General features: G+C 42.1%; 1 protein-coding gene across 4 annotated transcripts in view; it reads left to right on the forward strand.

Annotated features, from left to right (window-relative positions):
* MTHFD1 (methylenetetrahydrofolate dehydrogenase, cyclohydrolase and formyltetrahydrofolate synthetase 1) overlaps nucleotides 1-20,432 on the forward strand; it is a 120,339-nt gene extending 99,907 nt beyond the window's left edge. For 3 of the 4 annotated variants that reach the window (XM_072762586.1, XM_072762585.1, XM_072762587.1), the window contains exons 16-28: nucleotides 198-300; nucleotides 2,333-2,409; nucleotides 3,038-3,178; nucleotides 4,416-4,484; nucleotides 4,936-5,047; nucleotides 5,148-5,287; nucleotides 8,381-8,422; nucleotides 10,780-10,880; nucleotides 11,721-11,898; nucleotides 14,862-14,969; nucleotides 15,508-15,660; nucleotides 18,783-18,876; nucleotides 20,180-20,432. In XM_072762586.1, coding sequence (XP_072618687.1) covers nucleotides 198-300; nucleotides 2,333-2,409; nucleotides 3,038-3,178; nucleotides 4,416-4,484; nucleotides 4,936-5,047; nucleotides 5,148-5,287; nucleotides 8,381-8,422; nucleotides 10,780-10,880; nucleotides 11,721-11,898; nucleotides 14,862-14,969; nucleotides 15,508-15,660; nucleotides 18,783-18,872 — 1,314 coding nt within the window. In that variant the 3' untranslated portion in view covers nucleotides 18,873-18,876; nucleotides 20,180-20,432. The remainder of the gene's footprint in view (nucleotides 1-197; nucleotides 301-2,332; nucleotides 2,410-3,037; nucleotides 3,179-4,415; nucleotides 4,485-4,935; nucleotides 5,048-5,147; nucleotides 5,288-8,380; nucleotides 8,423-10,779; nucleotides 10,881-11,720; nucleotides 11,899-14,861; nucleotides 14,970-15,507; nucleotides 15,661-18,782; nucleotides 18,877-20,179) is intronic. The other variant, XM_072762588.1, reaches the window with a different exon arrangement.
* Nucleotides 20,433-22,363: the final 1,931 nt, after the last annotated feature.

A 22,363-nucleotide genomic window follows, 5' to 3' on the forward strand; every position in this document is an offset into this window, starting at 1 on the left:
AGCCCCACATCAGGTTCTGTGATCAGTGCAGAGTCTGCTTGGGTTTCTCTCCCTCCTTCTTCCTCTGCCTCTCCCACTACATCACTCTCTCCCTGCCCCCTTCCCTCTCTCCAATAAACAAATAAATCTTTTTAAAAAATTGTCGTGCTTTTGTTTGTTTTGCCTTATTTTATGTTTTAATTTTCCTACCTCTTTAGAGACTGGGTATTGAAAAAACTGACCCTACCGCACTGACTGATGATGAGATAAACAGATTTGCAAGATTGGACATTGATCCAGAAACCATAACTTGGCAAAGAGGTACCAGTGCAGTCTACATCCCCCAGTTGCTTCAGTTATACTGCATACCCCTCACTGTCCTTGTGCATTATTAAAGTGTGAGGTCCAGAAGCTTGTGTGTTGGTGTTTTCATGGTTAATGTGTGACCAAGATGGTGACTTACTTGTTTTTCTAGCCACCTCTGTCAACCTCTCTCCATATGAGTTGTAATCAAACGTCTTTTTGTCAGATTCGTTGGACATTTTGCTGGCTTTTCAGTGTTGATTGGAGTGAGGGTGGTTTCAAGGAAGTTCATGCCTACACCAGAAATAACATTTTGCAAGTTTCATGCAAAAAGTTTTGGTGTCATGAAGTAGAGAAATTACGTTTTATCACTTCTTGAATCATGTTGCTCTTTACCCTCAGAACTCTTGTCTGGCATAAAGTGACTTGCTTTTTCTTGTCACTCTCTAGCTTGCCTGCTCATTTTTACCTCATTTTATTAAAACTCTTGTAGAAAGTAGGTAGCCTTCAAGGTTTAAACAGTTGGCAGTTTAGTGAGTGAGTTGCCTGGCTTCACTGCCATATGTTGCTTCTCTAAGTACAGCTGTCATGGCTTAGAATTTTATTTGGTACCACTAGTGTATCTATCTATCCTATGTCACTGCTGAGGAGGAATTTTTATCCAGTCATGCAGAATGCAGCTAATGCCAAATTTATTGACTGTTTTTGTGATTTTCATTGCCTCAGTAACTATTGCTAACTAATGGCATTTTAAGGATGACTCCCTTAATATCTAAAACCACATTGATATTTCTCTTCCTTTGCTTCAATAGCTTTAGACAGATGGTATATTTTATGAGGAATAAGCTAAAGATCCATTTTGAAAATTTAGTATCTTGTTCACTTTTCCTTTGCTTTATGTCTAATTCATGCTTTCTAGGAAAGTTGAAGTAGACAAGGAAAAAAAATGGATTATACCTATTGACTGGCTATTTTATATAGAGAAATTAAATACAAAGAACTTGACCTAGTTTTGAAAATAAGAATAGGCTCCAACAATACATTATATCCTTCATTTATCAAATGGGATGTGTGTGTGTGTGTGTGTGTGTGTGTGTGTGTGTGTGTGTGTGTATGAGCATGCAAGTGCCCATGCACTATACAAGATACTGCTTTTGGGATTTAAGTTACTACAGTCTTTATGGAAAATAATTTCACATGTTATCAAGTGCCTTAAAAATGCTCTCCCCTTTGACCCATTTAGAGTGTGAACTGGTGTTTTGTTGTTCATTTTGTGTTTTTTATTGCTTGGCATGTCACACAAAAAACAAAATTGGGAATACACTAAAATGTTAATAGTAGCTGACCTTGAAAAGTAGAATTAAGATTAGTTATTTGGTTGATCTTTGCCATGTTTTCCAAGGGCATATAATTGGGTACTCTGTTATCAGAATGGAAATGATTTCTTCTAAGTGTGCCGAAGGAACATATCTGTTACCTCACATGCTTCCAAAAGCATTTGCCTTGCCCTTCACTGATGGCTCTTTTATATCTCAGGATGGTGTAAGGCCAGTGAGTCATCCCACAGAACAATAACTTTGGCCTTTTAAAAAACTAGCCTGCTTTGTTTTTCTTTTCACATGCAATGGGCTTTAAAATAAACTCCAGATTTCCAGCTAATTTGAATTCTCTAGACAGAATAAAGCCAAGCCACCCCACATTTCTTAAAAATATCCTTCTTTAGAGGCACCTGGCTGGCTGATGTCAGTAGAGCACATGACTTTTGATCTTGGGCTGTGGGTCATGAGTTTGAGCCCTACATTGGGGGTCGAGATTACTTAAAAATAAAATCTTTTATTTTTTAAGTAAATAAACATAAATAAACTTATCCTTCTTTAAAAATAATTCCTATTCATTTATGGAATATGAACCGGTATTCTAGCTTCACCATCAGTTTTGAAATCAAACATTAATAGACAGTCATTAAGTTGGACTTGTTGTTTAAGACTGCTGACTTAACTCTATGGTCCTTTGACTGAAAGTTGTTCTGTGTCTTGTCTTTCTACCATAGTATTGGATACCAACGATAGATTCCTAAGGAAGATTACAATCGGACAGGCTCCAACAGAAAAAGGGCACACACGGACGGTAGCTATTTGTTCCTTTCTAAGCAAATTTCGTTCATGTGAGCCAGATCCTTGCTGCTTCTGTCCTCCTCCGTCCTCTCCCATACGATTGATACTGCCAGGTGTTGTTCTGCTTTCTCCCTTTTAAAATGGAAGTGAGTAGGTGTGTGGCATTGAGCACTCCTGACAGCTTTTGCAATAAATCCCATGTGTCACCTGTGTTTTTCCCCCAGCATTTTTTCCTGGAGGTGGAAAGCCCCCAGTGAATATCCTTGCACGTAAATGGATTAAAACCGCCTCTTTTTTTGGTGGCCATTTACAATAGGTCTCTTCAATGTAAGAGCTTCCGTGTTGTTTCTTTGTGTGTTAGGGAAACCATCACTGCATGATCACTAGCTGCCTTCAGTAGAGATTTCTTGGTCCTGCTGGAACATTTATTTTTAAAAGTTGGCAGCTCAAGGTCTTGGAATAATTGATTATAAATTTTTGCTGCTGGAGAATTATTTTCATTAAGTTCTTTGTGTACATTTCTGTCATTCTGTCCTTTTAAGCTATTTGTCTAAGCCTCAGATGCAAACAAGGATTGTTTCTGCAATTCACGCTTCTGGTTTAATGCAGTGTTGCCTATTGTGTCTTTTCCTTGCCAACAGGCCCAGTTTGATATCTCTGTGGCCAGTGAAATCATGGCTGTGCTGGCTCTCACCAGTTCACTAGAAGACATGAGAGAGAGACTGAGCAAAATGGTGGTGGCATCCAGCAAGAAAGGGGAGCCTATCAGTACCGAAGATCTGGTGGGTACCTGGGTGCTCAGAGGGTGCTTGTGGGTACACAGGGGCGTGGTGATGCCTGTGCGTCTGTTGTCTTAGGTTATCCCAGCAGTTGCTGGTCAATTCTCTCTGATTTTGCTACTTACAAGAGAATTATGAAATTTCTAAAAAGTATCTCATAGTGAGTAATAGGTAGTATGTTCCAGTAATAGGCCACAGGTTTCAGATGGTCTGAGCAACATCTTCAGCCTGTAAGTATTTCTAAAAGTGGGTGTATGACTTCAATTTGTAGAGAATGTCAGATGTCCCAGTAAGGTCCTTGGCAGATGAGGTTGGGGTCACATCTTGGCCTCCCCCCATGACAGGCCTCCCTGCACAGAGGCCTTTTATCATGAAGCGTGTTGACTACCATCTCTGCCTAATAACCACACTAGGGACAACTCCTTAGCTGGTTTGTCTGATGGTCCTCCTAGGCTAGGTGTTCACTTCAGAGTTATTTCCATACCATCTGTGTGGTAATATGAGGTTTAGAATGAGGTAATATCACAGATCAATTTTTTGAAAGCCTGTTTGTGTTGACATACACCAAAATGTTTGGCCTGTGATTAGCAGTCTGTCAGCTGAATTCAGAAAAGGGAGAAAATATGAATTTCCTGTTTTTAGAGTCAATGTATATAAGAAAGGAAATCGTTCTAAATTTTTACACCCAAACCAGTAAGTTAGAAATCACCAAAGTTGAATATAGGTGGGATCCATAGCTTTATCATTCAACTATGGTTGGATGGCTTAAAAGAGGGGCCTGATATTTAAGAGTTTGTATTGAACTCCTAGATACATTTTCAACTTCAGCTTTGGAAAACACACACTGAATTTGGTTTTCAGCCATTTCTGCCCAAACATCAAAGTTACAAATAATTCAGTTCTGTAAGAGCTAGCATTTCTGCGCTATAAACTAGTTTAAAATGGATTCCCTCATCAGTCAGCAACAAAGCTTGATTGAGCTGCTTGTTTCCAGAGTTACATGTTTTTCCACAAATTACATGTGAATGTCATTTTCATTCTGTGTGTTCTTCCTACTTAAAATAAGTGACAATCTCGTAGTATATACAGAAAAAAAAAGTAAAGGGATGGTCTGGTTCTAGTGAAAGTACTGATTGGTGCACAATGGCTACAAAAGGAAGATATAAGAATATTGAGTTTGGTTCAAAAGGTTGGGGTTTTTTGCTGTTAGGAAACAATGCTTCATGCCTTTGTTTTGTAGGGGGTGAGTGGTGCATTGACAGTGCTTATGAAGGATGCAATCAAGCCTAATCTCATGCAGACATTAGAGGTGAGCAGAGTGACTCCTGCCTTCCTGAATCAGTCTTCTGTGTCAGACCAGAGTGGTTATAAAGCACATTTCTCTGGGGGAGTCAAAGAGTTCTCTACTCCCTCCTCTCTTTCTTCCCATTCTTTCTCACTGTTGTGATTGGGATGTTGCCAAAATATAAAAGAGGTGGCTTTGTATTTTTCCTTCTGGAAAATCTTTTTCTTTTGGATTCCAACTAACTTTCATACTCTTGACCACGTGATCCCATTTGGAAGCAGGATTGCTTGGGATCCCTGGGTGGCTCAGCAGTTTAGTGCCTGCTTTTGTGTGATCCTGGAGTCCCTCGCCTGTGTTTCTGCCTCTCTCTCTCTCTCTCTCTCTCTCTATCTCTCATGAATAAATAAAATCTTAAAAAAAAAAAAAAAAGGAAGCAGGATTGGCAGCTTTTCTCATGACGTCTTGATTTCCATAGGGCACTCCAGTTTTCGTTCATGCTGGACCATTTGCCAACATCGCACATGGGAATTCTTCTATCATTGCAGACCGGATTGCACTCAAGCTTGTTGGCCCTGAAGGGTTCGTGGGTGAGTATTTTTGCAAAATCTGTGAATAAACTGTGTTTTCCTTTTAACATCGAGGGAGTTGGGATGGCCTTTTTACCATTGCTTTTCTCCTTACTTACAGTGACTGAAGCAGGATTTGGAGCAGACATTGGAATGGAAAAGTTTTTTAACATCAAATGCCGGTATTCTGGTCTCCGCCCTCATGTAGTGGTGCTTGTTGCCACTGTCAGGGCTCTTAAAATGCACGGAGGCGGCCCCATGGTGAGGATCAACAGTTTGAAGAATCTGATTCTCAGGGATGGTCTGAAGGCTAAAAGGAAGTTGGGATGCCTTGTGCCTATTTCTTCTTTAACCTGTTCTTACCCGCATGATTAATAGGGTGCCAAAAGCAAGAGATGTTTAGATAGCTCTTGTGGTGGCCACCTTATCACTCATGGAAATTGGCTTCATGGCCAGTGTTTCTGAGGGAACCATCTGATAATATCTAAACCAAGGATAGGTGGTTGGCTATACCCACCAAAAACTCCTTTATGTTCAGACTGTTCTTTCTCAAGAAGTCCCATTTTCCCTCTAAATAGTGACACTGGCAGCCAGTCAACCAAGCCATTTCTGAGACAGAGGGTCAGCCCCTTCCTGAAAGGCACATGTTGGAGAGACTAGCCTGGCCTGGGAGGGAGAAGGAAGGTAGAGATGCCCAGGACTGCTTCAGGGTAATAGAGAGAAACTAGGTCATGACTCGTTTATCTTCGACTTCAACCTGAATTTTCTGTTTTCCTGAATTCCTACTGGTTAGAAATTGCACTTTTTATCTTATTATTTTAATACCTTTCCAGCAACTGCACATGAAGACATGGTGATAGTTTTCAGAAATTTCTTGAAGAAGTATTAAATTCCAAGCCTTATTAAATCCCAAAAGCCGGGCAGCCTGGGTGGCTCAGCGGTTTAGTGCTGGCTTCAGCCCAGGGTGTGATCCTGGAGTCCCAGGATCAAGTCCCACATCGGGCTTCCTGCATGGAGCCTGCTTCTCCCTCTGCCTGTGTCTCTGCCTCTCTCTGTGTGTATGTGTCTCTCATGAATAAATAAAATCTTTAAAAAAAAAAAATTCCAGAAGCCAGTTGTGCAACTTGAGAAATAAGACCTCCTCCACTTAAAATCAGTGTTTCGTATTGTAGTGATCAGAGATTTTCCTAACAACAGTTCTCAAGCATTTTAGTCTCAGAACTTCTTTATACTCTTAAAATTATTGAGGACCTGAAAGAACCTTTGTCTAGATAGGTTATATCTATGATATTTACTCTATTAGGAATTGACACTGAGTTTGTTAATTGACATTAACAAAAATTGTATATACTTTTTAAGATTTTTAAAAAATTATTTATTTATTTATTCATGAGAGACACAGAGGCAGAGACACAGGCAGAGAAAGAAGTAGGCTCCATGCAGGGAGCCGAATGTGGGACTCAGTCCCAGAAGCCCAGGATCACGCCCTGGGCCAAAGCCAGGTGCTCAATGGCTGAGCCACCCAGGCATCCCAAGATTTTTTTATTTGAGAGAGTGAGAGCACAAACCGGGCAGGGACAGAGGGAGAGGGACAAGCTGACTCCCCATTAAGCATGGAGCCAGACATGGGGCTCAATCTCAGGACCCCAAGATCATGAGCTGAGCCCAATTCAGACACTCAACTGACTAAGCCACCCAGATGCCACCAAAATTATATATGTATGTTTTTTTTTTTTTTAAAGATTTTATTTATTTATTCATGATAGTCACAGAGAGAGAGAGAGAGAGAGAGAGAGAGGCAGAGACACAGGCAGAGGGAGAAGCAGACTCCATGCAGGGAGCCCGATGTGGGATTCGATCCTGTGTCTCCAGGATCGTGCCCTGGGCCAAAGGCAGGCGCCAAACTGCTGCGCCACCCAGGGATCCCTATATGTGTGTTTTTTATGAAAAGTTGTTATAGGGAATCCCTGGGTGGCTCAGAGGTTTAGCGCCTGCCTTTGGCCCAGGGCGCAATCGTGGAGTCCCGGGATCGAGTCCCACGTCAGGCTTCCGGTGTGGAGCCTGCTTCTCCCTCCTCCTGTGTCTCTGCCTCTCTTTCTCTCTCTGTCTATCATAAACAAACAAACAAACAAATAAATAAATAAATCTTTAAAAAAAAAGGAAAAAGAAAAAAGAAAAGTTGTTATATTTTCCCAAACAAAATGTAAGCATTGTATATTGTTCCCACCTCTTCAGTATCTGGCCTAGTGGAAGACCACTGGACTCTCATCTTCAGCATGTGATCACATGTCACATATTCTTTCGAAAGTCCATTGTACCCTCAATGAGAATGAGAGTGGAAAGAACCATGATATTTTAGAATTATTATGGAAATAATCTTAACCTTATGGACTCCATGAAAGGATTAAATCCCCAGATCACTCTGTGGGAACCACTGCTATAACACAACCCCAGCACATGTCTCTACTCTCAGTTGTCCCCAAGGCACCCAAAGCTAGGCATCTAGCTTAGGAGAGCAGGATGGACTCCCTTTTTCTTCCCAGTTATACCCAACATGTTTTCCTCTTAGACCTCTTACACCATTGCACCGTCTTTCCTCCTGATCTCAAGGTCTGGAAAATAATGCCAGACACTTAACCTGGGCAGTACTGAGAGGTTAGCATCACATATAAAGCTCTGTCAGGGAGCCAGACCTGTTGCTCTCACTCCCTCTTGTAGCTACATGTAGGACCAGAATATGGCGGCTTAGGTCCCTGCTTCCTGCCCTGCCTGTCGGTAGCCCCTTTTGGAGTCGGAGTACCATAATCTCCACGGAATGGGAACAGACCAAGCTGAGAAATTGAAAACTTCTAAGGCACTGTACACTGCTCACAGTGGAGTCCTTGGAATTGGCACCAGGCACCTCCATAACAGTGAACTCGCTGCTTAAGTGTTCTGACACCTTAAATATACTTTAGTGGAGGGAGAAAATCCTGTGTATCCCTCTTGTTTGCATTGCTCATGCTCCCTACTTCAGCTCCACAAAGACATGGGTTGACTCCATAGACTAGCTCAGGAACCCATCACAGGGCTCGTCACAGACACATCCCTTGTCCTACTGCCTTCACATCTGTTCTTGCCTCCTTCACTCAGACCACAGAGGTCTCTCACTCTGCTCACAGCAGTCATTTTTTTGTTGTGTGCGGTAGCATTGGTCAAAGACCCTAAATCCTTTGGGCAGGAAACAACCCTATTCTGTGATAAACCACCCCTCCCCAGCTAGGATGCAGCTTTTACACCTGGCAAGGCATCATTTTAAGCTAAAACTGCATTGTAAATAGAAAATGCCTCTGACTTTGCTTCCTTTCCTTCCAGGTTACTGCTGGACTGCCTCTTCCCGAGGCTTACATAGTGGAGGTAACTTCATTCATTTCTAATCACTTGTCCTAGAAAGCACCACACCCTGAATCAGTGTTTCTCAACCCAGTCTGTTTGGAAATGAGTGGGCATATGGCTGCTAGGGGCAAGGGTGCTAAAAGGCCTGCAGTGTGTGCTAAAGAATTGCAGTGAATAAAGTTGGGAAGATATGCTTCATTGAACAGCTGCCCCATGGAGGCTACCGGTGAAGCCACTGCTCTAGATCAGTAATTGGTTCTTAAGCAGGACCAGTTTTGCTCCAAGGAGACATTTGGCCCTGTCTAGAGACATTTTTGATTACTTTGACTTCAGGTAGGGAAGACTCCTGGCCCTGAGTAAAAGCCAGGCATGCTGCTGAACACCCTACAACCCACAAGATGGCCCCCAGGACAAAGAACCATTTGGCCCCAACTGTCAGGAGTGCTGAGGTTAAGAAACCCTGCCCTAGACTAATGACTGTTCGTTTCACTGTCTTCCTCGAATTGGCTGCTTAATTACCAAATTCCACCTGAGTGTGAAGCAAGTAGGGACTTTTTTTGAAACGTCTTTCTTCTGTAGATTTAAATCCACATTAAAAGGCCAATATATGGTCAGGATCCTGGTTATTTTGCTAGGTGAAGTTTCTCTAAGCTGATTTGGTATAGAGCAATCAGGGAGGAGCTCACAACTGTGAGCTGGAATCTTTTCATATTTATATCACTTGCTTTCAAACATTATATAGAGCCTCTTTGGTTGGTTATGTGAGAGACACTTTTGCATGAAATGGCAAGGTCAGCCGCTGCCACTGTTAATTCAGTTTTTCTGCCTTTTTGGGAGACTTAAATTGTCAAGCAATACAGTACCACTGTTCAAGCCTAAATGAAATATTTCAGAAGCAGCTAGAAAGGAATTGTTGGTGCCTTGAGTCTGCCTGTCTTCTGAGTTATGATTTGCCTTTTATGGTCATTTGTCTGATTCACGCGTGGGAGGGGAATTCACAGTTCTGGCCTTCCTGCCACCCCACAGCCTTTCCTGTGTCTAATTAGAGTGACTGCCCCTAACTGGCCCAGCTGGTGTCTTCATTTAAGAAATTCTACTTTTTAGAAACTGTTCTCCATCAGCCTTACATATTAATTGGTTTTCATGTGACTAGGAGTAAAAGCAGGGCTCTTTAGAATATCAAATCCTAATTTTAGTTTTCAACTACTAAAGGGAAAAAAGCCTAAGTCATGTTTATAATCTCAGTTGTTTTCTACCTTTATCTTACCCCCTTTTTCTGCTGTTTTATTGAATCCACAAACCAGTCTGCTGGGGTTTGCTCATGATCCAGGGTATTTATTTTCACATAAGACTATTATGTTTTTATCTTAAAAATACTTAATGTATTTTAAGCTTGTAATAGTAACATCCTTTTTGTAAAAAAAAAAAAGTTAAACAATGTAAGGATATAATACACGATTTGAGCCCCCTGAATAGGTTGGTACATATTTTTCAACATTTAAAAAATTTCATGAATATATACATGGTTTTTTTTTTTTTGTATTTGCCCAAAAATGGAATTAATTAAACTGTCGATAGTTTTGCAACTTTGGTACACTTTAGTACATCTTTGATAGGTTCCATGTTAATACAGATTACTTCACTTTTTGTAACATCTGCATGATACATGTTTATTGAGTGTATATATGTCATAATTCACTGGCCCAATCCCCACTGAAGGAGGTTTGTGTTTGCAGTTTTCCAAGGCTGCAAGCAATGCTGCCATTAACATTTAACATATTTAAAGGTACGTTTCCTTGATTACTTTCCTTTAAATGTCATAGTATTTGGTTCTTAAAGATGGTGTTTACCTTTTTTTTGTTCCTACTGACGGTTCACGGTCAAGTTCATTAGAACCTTTGAAAGCATCACTGATCACTTCATGTTTTCCCACAGCACTTATGGCAGCTGTATAATGAACACCAGGCACTCTGCTAGGGGCTGTCTTCTGATGGAAGGGTCTGTGCAACTCTGAGTAGAGTCAATTTATACCATATGGGTACATAAAAGCTATAAACACAAGGTTGTAAATATAATTTACTTAAGAAACTAATTCCCTACAGACAGCAAATATGCTATTAAGATGTGGTTCCATGACAGCAGCTATACCAGCTCTCAGGCTTTCAGGACAGCCAGGAAACAAGCATAGTTCCACTCCAGTGTTGCAGGCTCGCACCCCCGTAGCGCCCCCTCACCGTGGTGTGAGAAATGCATCAGCAGACCTGCTGTGGGCTGTTGGCTTTCTCTGACAGTGAGTGGCTACTTGCTCAAGGAGGCAGGTTCCCTTGTAAGAAGAACCTGCCACTGACCTTGTGGAACTTTCCCTCTTGTTTTTACAGAACCTGGAGCTGGTTGAAAAAGGCTTCAGTAACTTAAAGAAACAAATTGAAAATGCCAGAATGTTTGGAGTTCCTGTGGTTGTGGCTGTGAATGCATTCAAGTGAGTACAAAGAGGAGGAGTCAACGGGGACTATGAAAAATAGTCAGAAACCATCTCCTGGAGCTAACTGTATAGCACTGCTTTTAGCTTTATTTTGTTCTTCATCAATTACTGGTATTGGTTGCTAAGCCTCTGCTCTGGCTGCCATCAGTGAGAGCCTGTGGTGTGAGAGGCACCACAGATGCCACAGAAAACTTGCCACTTCTCCCGTCAAGGGTCCAGGGTCAGATCTGGCTCCCACGGGTCCCCTTCTCCCCTAGATGACACACAGACTGGAAGTCAAATGTTCTTTTTGCTCTCTAGAGGCCTTTATGCTATCAGAAGGTTGTGACCCTACAGAGTTCCATTATTTCTATGGGTCTAGTGGGATGTTATCTTGACAGAATTGAACACGTTGAGCTAGAAATGTTCATGCAAGGGAGAACTTGTGTAGGCTGTTTAGGTATTGTAGTTCTAGTTTGGTCTGCTTATAATGGCCCAACCACAGCAGAATGGGAGGCAAAATTTTAAAAAAGCTAGTATTTATTGACTCCTGATGTGCCTGGAATGTTCAAGTATTTTGCTTATATTTGTCATCTAAGCCTCATGACATCCCAGTGAAATAAGTGCTATGGTTATTCTCATTTTACCACGTGGAAACCAAAGCCTGAGGATTAAGCAACTGGCCAAGACTTACCCAGATAGTCGACTGTAGAGCCAGGATTCAAAGCCAGTCAGTATTACTTGATTAGTTTCCATTTATCAGTGACTAACTGACAAGAATTTTAATGGCAAACATAAGACAGAGATTGTCCTCGCCGACTGTCATCAGTGTTTTAACACCTGTGGCTGCCTTTACAGGACAGATACGGAGGCCGAGCTGGACCTCGTCAGCCGCCTTGCCAAAGAACATGGGGCTTTTGATGCTGTGAAATGCACACACTGGGCAGAAGGGGGTATGGGTGCCTTAGCCCTAGCTCAGGCTGTCCAGAGAGCAGCTCAGGCACCCAGCAGCTTCCAGCTCCTTTATGACCTCAAGGTGAGTTACTTTCTGTATGAAAAAAAAAAAAGCACAATGAGGTTTCTGTGTGGCTGCCTCTCTTTAAAGCCTGTGTTTAGCATCTTCAGCCCTGTGGGTTTGATTTCCACGTAGGTGAGTTACAACACCATAGCCTGGGCTGTCAACCCCAGACAGCTTTTTTACCAGTGCATGTTGCTGCTTACTTATAGAGTAGCGGTCTCTGCAAGAACACTCTTGCAGGGGAAGGTTGGCTGTCAACCTAAAAATTTTTTTTTAAGATTTTATTTATTTATTCATGAGAGACACCGAGAGAGAGAGAGAGAGCCAGAGACATAGGTAAAGGGAGAAGCAGGCTCCCCACAAGGAGCCTGACATGGGACTCAATCCCAGGACCCCAGGTTCATGACCTGAGCCAAAGGCAGACGCTCAACCACCGAGCCACCCAAGCACCCTCAGCCTAGCTGTTAAAAAGACTCACACGGGGATCCCTGGGTGGCTCAGCGGTTTAGCGCCTGCCTTTGGCCCAGGGCGCGGTCCTGGAGTCCCGGGATCAAGTCCCGCGTCGGGCTCCCAGCATGAAGCCTGCTTCTCCCTCTGCCTGTGTCTCTGCCTCTCTCTCTCTATCATAAATAAATAAATAGATCTTTAAAAATAAATAAATAGGGATCCCTGGGTGGCGCAGCAGTTTGGCGCCTGCCTTTGGCCCAGGGCGCGATCCTGGAGACCCGGGATTGAGTCCCACGTGGGGCTCCCGGTGCATGGAGCCTGCTTCTCCCTCTGCCTGTGTCTCTGCCTCTCTCTCTCTCTCTCTCTCTCTCTCTCTGTATGACTATCATAAATAAATAAAAAATTAAAAAAAAATAAAATTTAAAAAATAAAATTTTTTAAAATTTAAAAATTTAAAAAAAAAAATAAAAATAAATAAATAAATAAAAATAAAAAGACTCACAGTACTTTTCCTTTGCTGGCAGGGGAAAGTGTTAAATGTAGAACCTATGGTGTAATTCACTATAGCCTTTTAACTCAAGGCACCAGCCATGTTGTGGCAGATTGGCAAGGGGCTACAACAAGCTCAGAAGAGTTTTCTGACCACTTCCCAGTAACAGGGGAAAGCATTGTGTTCCTAAGCTCACTTCCTGATTTGGGGCTGCCTCAAGTTCGGAGAGACTCTTAGTGCAAAGCCAAAGCACCCCCACAAGGTTCAGCATTCTTTCCATCACTGAGTAACTATAAGAAGCACTGCTTATTCTGTGATATAATAAAGTTAGTTCAGGGGTGCCTGGGTGGCTCCAATTAAGTGTCTCCCTTCAGCTTAGGTCAGTGTATCCTGGGATTGAGGGTCCTGGGATTGAGCCCCACGTAGGGCTCCCTGCTTATCAGGGAGTCTGCTTCTCCCCTTCCCTCTGCCTGCTGCTCCCCCTGCTTGTGTGTGTGCAGGCTCGCTTTCTCTGTGTCAAATAAATAAATAAAATCCTAAAAAAAAAAAAAAAAAGTTCGTTTAGAGAAAGGTTCTTCTTACTATAGGGTTATATTTTGTTTTCAGTTCTCTGCCCATGTAATGTATTTCAGGCTGTGGTTGGACATTAAGTAAGTATGCCCACAACAACTGGAAACTTTGTTAGGAGCATGGGATGGGTATGGTAGTTAATTCTCTTTGTATTTTCCAGGCTAGTTCTTGGCGTGGTTCCTAAAAGATAATCACAGACTTTCAAAAACAGCCATAAAAAGAAAGAAGGAAGAAACCCCAGTATTCTTGAATTAACATTGTCTTGTTTCTGTTTGCCCTTTGCAGATAAGATACACTGACAAATGTCCTAACATTGTCCTATTGACACTGACATTTTCTTATTGAGCTTTAGTTTTATAGACCGGTTTGAATATCTGTTCAACAAGTCATATTTTTAGGAAATGCCATAAACACACGAATGCAACAAAAGCATTTATAGATGCTCTGTCTATGGCCCATCCACAGTGCCTGAGTTCAGAACCCCAGTCCTGGAAAGCCAGCAGGAAGCCCCAAAGAAGTGCAGTGATGAAGACTTTTTTTTTCTCATTTCTACTTAGAACTTCTCTCTGTTCCAACAAACAGGAGGCTGCCACTTTTTGTCTTGTTTAGCATCTGTTGGTCTTCAGTCACCCCTCAGGGAAAGGACTTGTGCTTCAGAAGTTCTGAATGTGCCTTGGCATTGATGAAGCTCCAAGGATAAGACACATATGAAAGTACTCTCTGGTCGCATCTTTATAAAACCCTAATTAAATAGACATTTTATTTTTATCCATTATCCAGAGCCTCTTCATAAATTATCACTGTTTAGCCTAAAAAGGACTTTTTATCTCTATAGATTGTTGCTCCTTTCAGTAAACAACATTTTCCCGATATGTCCTCTTGGCCTTACGTGCTAGGGAACATAGAATCAGATATATTGCCTAATTTTAATACGTAGATGATTTGGTTTTTATGACTGTTTCTAAGCAACAGTAATCCACAATCAATATGTTGTGTTAAAAATAGCCTTTGCCTCTCCTATACAAACTGGGGGTTATTAGATGGATATTGGTTGCCTTGTTTCATCAGTAGTATGCCAGGTCTATTTTGACATGAATCTGATATCCAGCATTAGAACATTTCTTTGTATTTATGAAGTAATAGTTATTCTTTGATAGTCAGTAGTATTGTTTATGATGTACCTAAGGTGATCCTAAATGTGCATGCGTGCATGTGTGTGTGTACACACACACACACACACACACACACACACAGTAATTTTACTTCTATGGGACATTTTCCATTTACATTTTTGGAGCTTGGTATTAAAAGAAAATGTTTCTAACTCAAATATACCTCAAACTATTTGCGTATCTGTATGTAAAGCATCTTCTCACCCTTCTGGGAACTCTGAGCCTGGAGTGAGGCCCTGTTCGAGGTCAGCGCCATCATGTGTATCCAGTCATGGCATCCTCCTCTCTTTCTTGTCTACTAGCTCCCAGTTGAGGATAAAATCAGGATCATCGCACAGAAAATCTATGGGGCTGACGACATAGAATTGCTTCCTGAAGCTCAACACAAAGCTGAAGTCTACACGAAACAGGTAGATGGTTGGTTGGTTTGTTCTTTCAACTCTTTACAGAGCAGTCTGGGAGTCAGAGCTCCTGAGTTATCCCAGTTATCCCAGGTGCCCACCACCTCACTTCCCTGGATGGTAGCCCTCTTCCTTCTGAATACTGAGTTTGAATTAGGTGGTCTAGTCCTTTATCTATCCAGAGGTGGTATATGAATGTGTGGAAAAACCAAGAAGAAATAGAGTTTCTTCCTCAAATATTGAGAACCTGTCTTCAGTAGTGTTCTCATGTCTGTTCCAAACTCATTTTTAATTGGCTACATAGATGAAAATTAAATACTCACTTTTGGAATATGATTGTGAGTACTTACTTTCTCATGCAACAGAGATTCTTCTTCTTTTTTTTGATCTATAGTAACCAAGCCCAGGGTCCCTGAAATACAGGTGGGTATAAAGGGAATTAGATGTTTTAAACAAGCTGACAAATCTGTATCATCACAATGCCCAGATGTCCTGTGTTACATTATCATCTTTTCATTTGCCCTGCTTTATTCCCTTCTCTCCCCAGGGCTTTGGGAACCTGCCTATCTGCATGGCCAAAACACACTTGTCCTTGTCTCATAACCCAGAGCAAAAGGGTGTGCCCACAGGCTTTGTCTTGCCCATTCGTGACATCCGTGCCAGCGTCGGGGCCGGTTTTCTGTACCCCTTGGTAGGGACGGTAAGTGAGTGGTACAGGCAGAGAGTGGGTTGTTCATCTGTGCTTCTTGTCTGAAATTGGTCACTGAAGCCATCAAGCAGGTGCCAGCTGAGCAGAGTTCATTGCTGAGGAGCAAGCTGGAATCGGGCCTATAGGATTAATCCTCTTGCTTTGGACCATCCTGGTGTCAGTTAAAGTATGAAACCATGACTGCTTGTAATGAATAACAATTCTGTTTCCCAGGGGCAGTATGACCTTGATGAAATCCAGGACAGGCCTGATCAATAGTCTGTGATAGTGCTAATGTATAATCACAACTGACATTCACTGGGCGCCTTTCACAGATTAACTCACTCCTGCCAACGATCCTTTGAAGTAGGGACAGAGGCTCTGAACCTCTGGGCTCTTGACAGGCCTGGAGCTTATGCCTAAAACTCAGGGAATTCCTTGTTTCAGAGTAAAGAATTTCCCCCTTAAAAGGCAAATGAACCTTGTAGATATGAAAAATGAGGTTGCTTATTTCCACTTTAACATGAATTAGTTATCAAATGCTTATTTATCTTACGAATTTTATGTATATTGAAAGATGAGCCTTGTTAACAGGAAGGGAAAGGGGTGTGCAAAGGCATATTAGCAGTTTGGGCTGACTATCCAGGTTAGCATTGAGCCCGTGCCTTGGTTTCTCCCCTTTGATCTGCCCAGTGTCCAACATCTGCAGCTTGTACTTACCCTCAGTACAAGACTGACATATTAAACAGCCAATTCACAATGAAAAAGAAACCACTAGAGCTGCAGTCTGCTTTGTCCCTGTTAATGTGCATGCAGAGGAGTGCCTATAGAAGTGAAGGCCAAACTGACCCTAGTCAGGCCTGAAGTTGCCAGGAGCTCAGAGACAAATACACCCTGCCCAGCTGAGTATTTTCTCACCGAAAACAAGTTCTTGCATTAGAATTCACTGTGAACTGAGAAGACATTTCTGCACATTCCCTGGGCTTAACAATCACTATTCTTAATGCCTTCTAATTGCTGTTGTTGGGGCCTGAATAGGGCTCAGAATTTGAGTATTTTGTCAATTTTTTTTTTAAGATTTTATTTATTTATTCATGAGAGATACCGAGAGAGAGAGAGAGAGCCAGAGACATAGGTAGAGGGGGAAGCAGGCTCCATGCAGGGAGCCCGATGTGGGACTCAATCCCTGGTCTCCAGGATCAGGCCCTGAGCCAAAGGCAGCGCTAAACCACTGAGCCACCTGGGCTGCCTGAGTATTTTGTCAATTTAAGGTAGTGGTGGCTTCATGTAGGATTTTTATATCTAAGTTCGTATGTGTATGTATATATAAGCTTTTCATTTAAAAAATTTTTGTTTTTTTGTTTTGTTTTGTTTTGTTTTTTTCTTTATTTATTTATGATAGTCACACACACACAGAGAGAGAGAGAGAGAGAGGCAGAGACACAGGCAGAGAGAGAAGCAGGCTCCATGCACTGGGAGCCCGACGTGGGATTCGATCCCGGGTCTCCAGGATCGCACCCTGGGCCAAAGGCAGGCGCCAAACCGCTGCGCCACCCAGGGATCCCTAAAAAATTTTTGATCATCCAAGGCGCCTGGGTGGTTCAGTCAGTTAAACATCTGACTCTTTTTTTTTTTTTTCTTTTTAAAGATTTTATTTATTTATTCATAAGAGACACACAGAGAGAGGCAGAGATAGAGGGAAAAGCAGGCTCCTCACAGGAAGCCTGATACGGAATTCAATCTCTGGACTGGGATCACACCCTGAGTGGAAGGCAGATAGATGCTCAACTGCTGAGCGTCCCCACATCTGACTCTTGATCTTGGCTTGGGTCTTGATCTCAGGGTCATGAGTTCAAGCCCCACTTTGGCTCCATTCTGGGTGTGGAGCCTACTTTAAAAAAAAAATTGGGGGGCAGCCTGGGTGGCTCAGTGGTTTGGCGCTGCCTTCAGCCCAGGGCGTGGTCCTGGAGACCTGGGATCCAGTCCCACATCAGGCTCCCTGCATGGAGCCTGCTTCTCTCTCTGCCTGTGTCTCTGCCCCTCTCTCTCTCTCTCTCTCTCTCTCTGTCTCTCATGAATAAATAAATCTTTAGGAAATTTTTTTTTTTTTACTATCAATATGACAAGTGTTTATGGGGAGAAAATCCTCTTTGAGAAAGAGTAAAAATACTAAAAGTCCTAATCACTGTATTGAGGGCCATCTTTAGAGTTTTCTAGCAACATGCACAGGTATGTCTGCATCAGTAAGCAAACGCCCATTTTCTTTAATATCATCTTCAGGCTTTTCTGCTAGGTCTGAGGAACAATCCCTTCCTTCCCCCTTTTTGTTCCCACACCCAGAGGTTGCTTACAGAGTTTACGAATAGAGACCAGTGTCAGATCTCTATAGAATATTCTGGTAAGTTATAGTTGTAGAAGTGCAGCTTAAATTCTTCTCCTATCTGGATCTGATTTGGAACTTGTATGTATTCATTATATAAGACATCGTTACAGGTCAAAGTGTCCTGAGTTTTTACTTATGAGCCTTATGGATTTGCAGCTAAGTAGATATTTGTCAAAGCCAAGTCTTGAGAAAAGAAGCAAGTACCAATATAATCCATAGGCATTAAGAGTTCAGTTTTAGAAGGCAAAACTGGACCAGTAAGAATAGTGATTGTGAAGCTATCTAGGTTTTGTACAGAAATGTCTTGGCCCAAGTCAAAGGATACTAATTCCTAATGTGTTGCTGAAGCAAAATAATACAGGCATCAACGTAAGACTCATTAAAACAAAATTAAAAAGCAGACAAGCCCTGTACCTCTTTTTGGTCTTATGAGAGGGAAGGAGGTGACTCCTCAGCACCCCACCCCTACCGCCTCCCTAGAGGTTGAAGGTGGAAGTACCTCCTACCACTTGCAAATGTCAGTGTGGAAGAGGGTAGTGAAGCCTGGCGTTTGGCTTGCGGAAGGACATGAGGGTTTCTCTTTGGGGTCATGACGGGATTAGTGAGTTGGTTTTCAGTGCGTAACAAGAAGAGTACCACTTTACTGACAACTATGAAATAATTTTCTGTCTTTGTGCCTTGGGCTTTTTACCTGAAGGGAAGGTGGAAATAAAGATCACTTTATTTTTTTATGTTATTTCACATCTCCTAGATGAGCACAATGCCTGGACTCCCCACTCGGCCCTGTTTCTATGATATTGATTTGGACCCTGAAACTGAACAGGTGAATGGGTTGTTCTGAACAGGTGAGTTGTTACTGGTAAGAATTTTGCTTTTTTTTTTTTCCTTATGAGGTATGTTTATGAATTAATGGGACTCCAGCAAAAGCTATGAAAATGCAAATCTGAATGCTTTCAAAACTTTTCCAAACATCACTGAGGGCAGAGTTGGCTGTGTCCAATGAAGGAAATATTCCACATTTTTGGTAGAAGAGCATGGCTTATCATGGAGCAGTGTAGAGAAGAAAGCCACCATCTAGTAAACTTTGGAGGGACTGCCACAGAGGCTAGGCTAAAGGTCCTTCTACTTTGAGTAGACAGCAGGCAGGAGTTGAGCAAATGTCCCAGAAAGCAGAAAAGAGGAAGAAACAGGACCAGTCCAGGAGTACTTGGGGTCTTAAGTGAAAGGTCCGTAAGTACTCATCACAGTGAAGGAGCCTTCCCTTGACACATCCAGCTGAAACTTCAAAAACATTTAAGAAGCCTAAAAGCCTTCTCCAGAAAAGAAAAAAAATCCTGGCCTATGAGAAAATGGGAATTAGAGTGAACAGCTGACTTCTTATCAGCAGTAAGGGGCTTTTTGACACCGGAGGAATACCCTCCAGGTTTCCAGGGAAAGCTAACTCTCAACCTGCACTTACACCCCACCAGATCTATCCAGATGTTTTCAGACACGTGCAGGTTTGCCACCCCACCTGTCTTCCTAGGAAGATATTTAGCAATGTCCTCCAGCAAAATGGAGACTAAACCAAGAAAAAGGAAGACATGGTTTTCAGAAAACCCAATCTTGATCTGGACAGTAATGAAGGGGAATCCTGACAGTTGCAAGGGACCCAGAGTTACAAGTCTAGGAGGGAGGAATTGAGAAACACTAGAAAGTGCTAGAAAACACAAGAGTATCCAAGGGTAATAATGCAAAATTAAAGCTCTCACAGTGTTTTAAAAAGTAATGGTCCAGGTGGATATCAAACTGTAGTCCTTTTCTAGGCAACCATAAGGATGATTGCTTACAGAAGTAACCACTTTCAGAGAAAAGATGGTGTGCTTGCTGCCCGGGAACACTGTTCTTCAGGAAGGCTTATGTGATGCTGGAAGTGTCCTTCTGGCTCACGCCTGGCCCGGCCTTGAACAGTATTCACATAGCCATAATGGAAGTGCCATGTGTTGTTTTCAGGTCTGTGGGTCAACCCTGTAAGAGACTGATGTGGAAAGGCTGGAAATGTTAACAGATTTGGCCATACAAGAGGGGGATGCTGCAGTGTAGAAGGGGAGAGGACACATGTTTCAGCTCGTAGAGGAATATTTACCTCTCGTTTCTTTTTCCTCCTAGATTGCCTCTCTTCAAGATGCTGCTCCAAACATTTGGCCAATGTGCATTCAGGCCGACTGTTGGTTAGGAAGTGTGGGGAAGTCGAGAGAAGTCAACCCCTGCCCTGAAGATCTGAGGAAGTAAAGACCAAGAATTCCCCCAGAAGCCTCTCTTTGGTCTTAATCCCCACCATCATGTATAAATTAACATAAATCATGCACAAGTCTACTTACTTTATTGAAGTGCCACAGAATAAAAGAAAATGATTTTGCGATCTGGATGTTTAAATATAAATTCTAGCATTCACAGACTGCTGCAGTATCTCCGCTATCCTGTGTGAGCCCATTTGTCGGCAGAGCCCGGGACCAAAGAAGCAAGTTGCAAGATGTACTTTATGACACTGTTGTGTTTAAAGGGGTAAATGGCACATGCTTGCAGATTTCTGGGAGGACACATCATCAGGGGATCTCCTGATGGGGTTGAAGGGGGAAGTAGGGTATAGAGAATGTGCCTTATCATATACCTTTCTATATTGGTTTTTTTTTTTTTTTTTTTTAACCAGAAAAAGTATTGCTTATACAAGTTTTTGTCCTGAACTTCCTTGGAATTCCGTTTCTGTCATAGCTTTAGCTCCATTTATTTTTAGTTCTCAGGAAGGATGGTCATAAAGCACTAACTGTAGGTAAACCTTACCTGCTCTGTTGGATCAGCAAATATTTATTGAGCTGTGCCTGGGCTCCACCCCTCCCTCCAGAATGGTTTTTTTTTTTTTTTCCCTGCAATGTTTTCCCTTCTCTTCTTGTTCTTTAGCTTCTGTCTCTCTTTATCTCCTATTCTTTGCTTCCTCTTCCCCCTTGTCTTCCTACATTGGATCCTTCCAGAAGATGCTGCATCCCCACTGATGCCAGTGTAAACACTACTGGTATCAGTGGAGCAGTATTTTTCCCCATGTCCTTGGTTTTATTATATTTAATTCCCTAGATTCACCTCAGTGTTGCAATACAGTTTGCCATCCAAAGAAGTGATGGCGGTGCTGTGGGGGCATATGGCAAAGGAGTCCCAAGTGCAGAGCCCCAGCTTCACCATGTTTTGTGCTGTGCCTGGCACATTGTACACAATGATGTCAGTTCCTGTTCCAAAGCATCATGCGGGCCCAGTCTATACAGAGTTCACTGTTTTTCATGTTTTTGTAAATGTCCTGTAAGACCTCATCTGGAATGGGACTTGCCGGGAATTTATTTTATAAATAAGGGAAGAAAGCAGTCTATGGTCAGACATGGTGACTTAAAGATCATCTTAAAGCATTCAGGCTTCCTAGTATTCCCAAAAGCCATGTGGGCTTACATCTTTAAGACTGATAAGGAATAGTGAACACAATTGGTGGGAGAGGGTGACTGGAGTTTTATAAACCATATAATAAGTAACGCAAATTGTTTTTACTAGATACTGCTTGGAATGAATAGACTGTCACCAATGCAAGAATTTCGCTAAGTAGGAGTAAAATAGGTCTTCAGTAAAAATTCAAATGGTACAAGTTGCTTTTTCCATCGGGCATTATATCTTGGAGATCTTACTACATGAGCAGTTTGAGATTCACCTTGTTTCCTATAGCTGTGTAGTATTTAAACCATCCTCTGTCAATGGACACTTAACATTGTTTCATGGTTTTTGCTATTACAAATGAGAGAGCACTGAATATTCTCTTATATATCAGTGCAGTTTGTGTAGAAGCATCTGTTGGATAAAAAATTAGGAATGGAATTGCTTTAAAATGACCTTTAGCTTCAAAATGAGAGGTAGCCTTTGGCTAGAAATAGGTAGAGATAAATTATAGTGAAACAAATTTGTAAATTAGGTTTCAATTTCCATTTTACAGAAAGGCAAATTCCAGAATTGCACTGCTGTTGCCTACCAGATGAGCTTGTTAAAGTCCTCTGACTCCAAAGCTTTTGCTGTTTACCAGCATTCTGCATGTCAGAGCTGTTCCTAGAAGCCAGCCCCTGCCAAGTTGCACAGAAATGGACCTCCGCTTAATGACAGGTGGAAAGTTCTGCCCATTTCACTTCCCTCCAGAAGGAAGGGATGATAACAGGTGACAGGAGCAGAGGGAAAAAATAAAGAGGTTAGGAACGCTGCTGAGTGATTATTGATACCATGGGTTTTGTGGAACTGATTCTTCAATCTGTGATTAAGAAGTGTGATAGA

This window comes from Vulpes vulpes, chromosome 6 (assembly GCF_048418805.1).
Source record: "Vulpes vulpes isolate BD-2025 chromosome 6, VulVul3, whole genome shotgun sequence".
NCBI lineage: Eukaryota > Metazoa > Chordata > Mammalia > Carnivora > Canidae > Vulpes > Vulpes vulpes.